Source organism: Zerene cesonia, chromosome 7 (genome assembly GCF_012273895.1).
Source record: "Zerene cesonia ecotype Mississippi chromosome 7, Zerene_cesonia_1.1, whole genome shotgun sequence".
In the NCBI taxonomy this organism is placed as follows: domain Eukaryota; kingdom Metazoa; phylum Arthropoda; class Insecta; order Lepidoptera; family Pieridae; genus Zerene; species Zerene cesonia.
Window position 1 is genome coordinate 4,199,408 of NC_052108.1, and position 6,679 is coordinate 4,206,086.

The 6,679-nt window shown below is 31.5% G+C and overlaps 2 protein-coding genes across 2 annotated transcripts in view; one reads left to right on the top strand and one right to left on the bottom strand.

The window, feature by feature from the left end:
- The window catches only part of LOC119828288 (type 1 phosphatidylinositol 4,5-bisphosphate 4-phosphatase), a 7,414-nt gene extending 4,653 nt beyond the window's left edge, over positions 1-2,761 (top strand). Inside the window, exon 4 of the mRNA XM_038350405.1 lies at positions 702-2,761. Within this exon, the coding sequence (XP_038206333.1) occupies positions 702-986 (285 nt within the window). The 3' untranslated portion in view covers positions 987-2,761. The remainder of the gene's footprint in view (positions 1-701) is intronic.
- A 1,915-nt stretch (positions 2,762-4,676) lies between these two features.
- The window catches only part of LOC119828289 (tubulin polymerization-promoting protein homolog), a 12,271-nt gene continuing 10,268 nt past the window's right edge, over positions 4,677-6,679 (bottom strand). The window contains exon 4 of the mRNA XM_038350406.1: positions 4,677-5,528. Within this exon, the coding sequence (XP_038206334.1) occupies positions 5,337-5,528 (192 nt within the window). The 3' untranslated portion in view covers positions 4,677-5,336. The remainder of the gene's footprint in view (positions 5,529-6,679) is intronic.

Sequence of the window (6,679 nt, forward strand, 5' to 3'; positions counted from 1 at the left end):
TAGATGCAAAGGATTTATTTACCTTAAGGACTGAATGTAAAATGTAAAGGCGTCTAACACTTAGGACTTTACAATCAGAATAGAGCAATGAAGTAGGATAAAGAAAAGATATTTGAACATAATATAACAACATATTAAGCCCAACATCTGTTGTGTGGCATTGTTTGATAATTGAAAAATTCACATTTGTACCTTTAAGTCTTAATTTTCCAATGAAAAAGAATTGGATCTCAACTTTCTTTAAAAAAACCTATCTAATATTTACAAGTAGTTAGGGGGTAATTAGGTTAGGATGGGATATTTGGTTTTATTCTCATTTTGAACCTATTATGGAGGGTCACGAAAAGAATCACTATCATATCGAATGTTAAAAAATCTAACTTTGTCTTTCCAATTTTGGGAACATTATATAACCTACGTGTTTTGTTCAAGATGATTTTTGAGAAGAATATTTTAACCGAAAAATCATTTTATAATAGAAATATTAAAGTAAGATATTCTGAAATATTACATTGGTATTGGAGAAAAAATATTTTCATCCAAAAATCTTTATTGTGACTTGGCGTATCACACTCATGCAGTATTATAATATAAGTGTCGTAAAATTACAAGATGTGAAAAAATGCCGATTTAGGGGCGGAAATATCCCACTTTTCAACATTTATTACGCTCAGTTAACGTTATTATTATTATTATTTCAGTATCAACCATTGAAAAACGCGCCCGTGCGATGCCCACACTGCCGCAAGGTGTCTTCGGTGGGAGCGCGGATGGCGCTCGTTAAAGGCACGATTTTCGCGGTTCTCGCACTCATAGTTTTGGCGATAGCTCTTGGAGTCACATTTGGTACTCTGTCTGCTGCGAAAAGCCACGGAGGAGGTGTCTATGTAGCATATGTAGGGGCCTTCGTTCTCGCTTTACTCCTCGGCAGCCGAGCTATATATTATTTCGCGATGAAAGTAAGTATAATCGAAGGCCCCATGTAGAAGGCCGAAGAAATAATCTGACTTGTGATAGTAAGGTTAGGATGTATACATGAATATTATCTTGATTCCATATTGCATTATTATGTTATATAAACGTATGTTTTACTATAGATAGGATCTTGAAACTATATAGTGGACTGGACTGTATCTCATAATAGATACATTGTGACGTTAGAGTTTGCTAATACAATAAAATATAAAATATGACTCACGTTATACTGAGTTCTTGTCGTGTCAAGCTCTTGGTCATCACTTGAAATAAAACTTCTCTAGATCGCTAGGCAGGAAAAGATTTCTACTAATATGCCTTATAATATGAAATCTTTTGAAAGTACTTTGTCTGATAGTGAACACATTTCACAAGCTTCCCTCGACGAGAGCTTGGTGTGACGTGAATTTGTAATTTAGTTGTGTCCCGATGATAATAACATTGCTGCTTTGATATTTCAAAAGTGCTCATTTGGTAGAATAACATAGGTAAGCATTCCGTTATCGTGTGTGTAAGTTTGTTTATTTTTATGAAATTTTAAAGAAATATTATTTGTAGAAATCACTATTAAGTAAACTAACAATATGGTGAAAGTAGATTTTGAGCATTGGCTATCTTTCTACTTGGTGTTTTTTATGAGTTCGTCACTCATTAGTCATTAGACCTTCATAATATCTGCGCATAAATATGTTAAATGTGTGTGTATGTGCAATAGCCTATAAAATATGTTATGCGTTCAGAAATCTCAGAAACCTTGAAAAAATTACATAAACATTTCTGTTATATGAAGATTTGATATTATTTGAGTAAATATTTGTTGTTAATCGATGAATAAACTAAGACGGCATGCCCTGCTACTTGACGACTTGATTAAAGAAATTATTATGATACTCCGCACTAACAGCTTTAGTTTCTAACTTTAACCATTAAATATCGTATATTAGCTTAAAGAAAAGAAATCGGTAGCTTAATGTCCATGCTGGAGAAATACAATCGTCTTAATCTCCTAAATAAGAGCTAAAATCGTATTATTTTACTATTTTATATTAAAATTGAACATTAGTATGTATTGATAAACATAATATAGGTATATCGTGTTAATGAAATAACGGAAAAAACAGATATGTACCTGAATTTTGATGTAATTTGTCCAAGAGCCCGCGACAGCCATACCTTCGTCCAATCATAAAAGCTGAAAGTTTGTTTCTTTTAGTCTTGTAAGTCAACTGTATAGGTTAGAACTGGCTGGGGTCGGGGTTGTTTTTGTGATATCAGGTAGTAAAAGTGTGTGTAAAATTGTGTCTGGAATTTGTCATAATACAAAGCTTATAATAATTGTCATTATGTATATTATTTTCACATATTGTTTTGGTGATAACTGATGATTAGAAACCACCTCGTCCACAACCATACACTTAATACGGTTCCAAATCCCTACCAGACCCTTTAAAGTGGGGGTAATTTTAATTATACTTACGTTATAGTATTAAAGCAAAATTTTACACATGTTTTTTTGAAAACTATACAATATTATTTTTCCAAAATTTTACAATTGTTTTACAAATTTCGATAATTTGAAAAAAAAATATATTTATATAAGGATGTTGTATAATTTTCGCAACAATATCTGCCAAAGCCACCGTGATCCCAAACTTAATAAGCCCAGGGTCGTTCTTACCTCTACAATGGGCATACACCGAGAAACATTAATTAAGATTTTATTTATTGACGAAGGTCTGGCTGTCGCTGGTTCTTGTCCTATATTGAAATAAAATGTGACGTGTAATTGTTTCTGTCATTTTGTCATTCTTCACTTTGTTTAAATGTGATGCAATAAATTGCTATCCTTATTTGACAAATACTTCATACCAATTTTAGTACTTACTATGCACTAGAATAATATTTACACGAAATAAATATGGGCCATAATAAATATAGAATACAAATTCAAACGTAATGATACTTGATCAGATTTTACGTTTTATCATTAACACTATATATTTAAAATGAGGTGTATTGCCTTAAATCGTCATGTAGTATAAATTTTTCATTCTCGTTGAGTAGAAAATATATTTACTTGTGTGTTATAAATTCATATTTTACAATTATTTTAATAACAATTGATAATAATATGACTGTATCTAGAATGAGATCCCAGATTTCGACTTAGTAATGTACTCAGAAATTATAGTAAGCTTTCCTTCAAGAAAATTATACGGAAATATGTTTTTCAATCACGACTTTTTTTTTTTAATTATAACTATGCATCGTGGATTGAAGATGTTTTAAAATATAACTGAACTATGTTACACTTACACCTATGTCCGTATATTGGACTTTAATCTTTATAAAAAGTTATCTTTACTAATATTTTTATTAATGTAAAGAAAAAAGCATCAATTAAATAGGACCACACGGCAAAAATTACAAAAATAATATTAAAAGTAGGTTCATCCAGTAAAAAGTTTGAGGTATCAAACAGAAAAAAGTCGAATTAACATCCTCTTCCTTTTTTGAAGTCGGAAGAAAATATATCTATATGGGATCTCAGTCTGTCATTTATTTATTTTTTTGAATTATGCATGTCAGTTACTCAATCTCTTTGTTCTTAAGCGGTAATTGATGCATGACCTTCTGTCACTTATGCTATCAATGTTGCCGGATTAAATATAACGTGAAGAATTTAAATCTTATACAAACACCCCGAGATTATCAAGAGAGTCCGCAAAAAATCTACACTCCACCCATTAATGTTTCGGGATTGTAATCGTATGGTAGGAATACTGTTTGCCCTTATAAAAATGGAGAACGAGTGAGGATATATAATATACCTTAATAAATTATGTATTGACTTGTTTCTAATCATTTAAAAGGCAAATAGAAAGCAGCCTACCAGAAGTATATATGAGAGATTTAAATGTGGGATGCTACTCTTTGAGCTTTCTCTTTATATGTATGGGAATTAAATGTTTTATTTTTATCATTTTATTTTATACAGGGTAAACAATACGATAAGCTCGTATAAGCTAGCGAATATCAACTGTAATCGTTGTTACAGTAACAATTTAATGAAATATCTGGAGTTATGCTAGTCACGGACATTATGGGAGATCTGATCAGGTATATGTTGGTTATCGCTAACTTTTATAAATAAAATTGGGAATGAAACACCAACGACCGTAAACTTGAAATAATTGTAAAAAAAGATTCCTTTAAATTTTCTATTATTTTCTTGTGTTTGATTTTACGCGAGTATTATACATTTAGAAATTATAAACTTTTTAACGGATTTAAAACGCGATTTATTCATTATATTAGCGAGTCTCCCCGTGACCACGCTCGCTGTAAAGTGTTCGAAACGTCGGGTTAATAATATAATGAATAAATCGTGTTTAAAATCCGTTAAAATTTTTTAAATTTCTAAATGTTCTATTATTGTCAATATTTCTCAGACTTTTCTCTTCAGTGTTGCCATCTTTTACTGTTATAAAATTGTGTATTTTTTAAGAAAATTATATGGAAATTAGCAGCACATTTTTTGTAATTTTCATACAATAATATTATGTGGCTTTATCGACATGTTTAGGTTTAATTATTAAGTTGGAAACTAAATAAATTAACTTCAAGTATTTGTGAAGATCTATAATATATAGTATTCTATTTTGTGCCTGTTTCGTACTTGATTGAAATGAAAATACTTGTGAAATTTAAAGTGTTTAATTATTCTATTTAAAGGTAGATATAATAGTTACAACGTTAACTGTAAAAGGTAAAAATAAAAAACGACATTTTTAGGTATATTTCGTACATATTGAATTCATAAAATCTGATTTCCACTTATTTATACATAAAAATGTGTATTAATATAGTTGACCAATAAAAGTAAATCAAATTCAAATACGTTTCGTTTTATTTGTACGAAGAGGTGCTAAAATGTAAAATTGTACTTTTCTCGAATATTTTTGGTTCCTCACTATAAAAAATATATAATATATTAAAGTTTGAATATAATGTCACATTTTATGCAAATTTCATATCAATAAAAGTGTTTACAAAAATCTAATTATCACGACTAGAAATACAAAGACGAAAGTCATATACTGGTATAGCTGAATCTTACAATAATTATAATTGGGAATGTTGTTTCTTCAACTAAATAAATAAATTAATACAAAAACAAAATATACTAGTTCCCGTCAATATTACGAAGTTTACTTCTTCGTTTAAAGTCACGCTTACTATATAGGTACGCACTGCACAACAGCTGCGTTCGTCGTTCCTAACGGTGCATTGGAGAATACATTCAGAATATCGAAAGGTACACTATATTTATAAGAAATATACGTAATAAGAGTTTTAACTTAGTGGCTTTTGTCGTATGTATCTTTGTGCTGGTAACCGGTGACGTAGCCCGCGCCGTCGACGAGATCTTTCCGGCCCGCAATGCCTTTACCCTTGCCAGTTTGGTCGAAGCGTTGCTTGTGGGAGCCGGTGTACTTGGACGTGTCGGTGAGACGGTCCACAGCGGCGGCTGCGGCTGGCGACTTTGGTAGCTGAGAAATTTAAGATAGTGTAATAGTTATGATTTGTTTGACGTTAAATCTTGGATAAATAACACTTTATACCCTAATGGTATGAAGGGACAGGGCCATCTACGAGTTGGTATATTTTAATTGAAACTTTTTACTAGCAACTCAAATGCTTTTACAATATTTAATGAAGGTATGTACAATTTAGAACACAATGTACTTATGACGATATTAATGAATTGAAGCCCACCATAATCAGACCAGCTGCAAAAAATATGTTTAAAAAGTAATTTTAATTTTACAGGCAAGTGAAGGTACAGTATTAGTTATCTAATACAGACGAGCGGGGAAGGATTAATATAAAAATATTTATTTAACCTAAAACTATTGTTTAAATTTAATTTTAGAAAAAAAAACAGTTGTCATGTATGTCGTACATTCTAATTTAAAATATAAATCCCTTATTAATTATTATTAATAACGTAAAGTATAAAATATATTGATAACATAAATGCGAAAGTGTGTTTGTTTGTCTGAAAACGTCGCAACGGAGCGGTTGTCTTGAGATAGTATGCAGCTATACGGTTATATGATATTTCTTTTTATCTCGGTGAAACATCTCATTCCCAAGCTATAGAAAAATCCTGTACAAAACATTTGAATACTACCGAAATTTGAAAATTCCTACAGATGGCGCTATATTAGAAGTGTGACTTGCTTTATGACGATGTCGATTTTTTTTTAACCTAGTCGAGGTGAAGTTAAGAGAAGAGAGTTAATAAAAATAAAATACTAATATAGGATTGGTTTCCAAATTTGCCGCACCCGTAATTTACGGCTGTGCAAGCGTAACCTAATTTTATCCAAATATGCGTAACGTGATATTTTATTCACACAACTATGAATCAATCGATGTGTATGATTTCCTCAGAAGCAAAATTTTGAATTTTTCAAACTCTTTTATGTTACAGTCGGCAATGGAGCTGGTGGGACGCCTGATGGTAAGCGCCACCACCGCCCATGAACATTTGAAGAGGCTTAAGGTCCATTGCAGACCTTACGCTTCTCCAAATGGATTGCCGACTTTTTGGGAGGGAATTTAGAAAGGATTGGCGATAGGAATAAAGGAAAGGACTGGGAAGGGTAAGGAAAAGGATATGGGCCTCCGGCTCCCC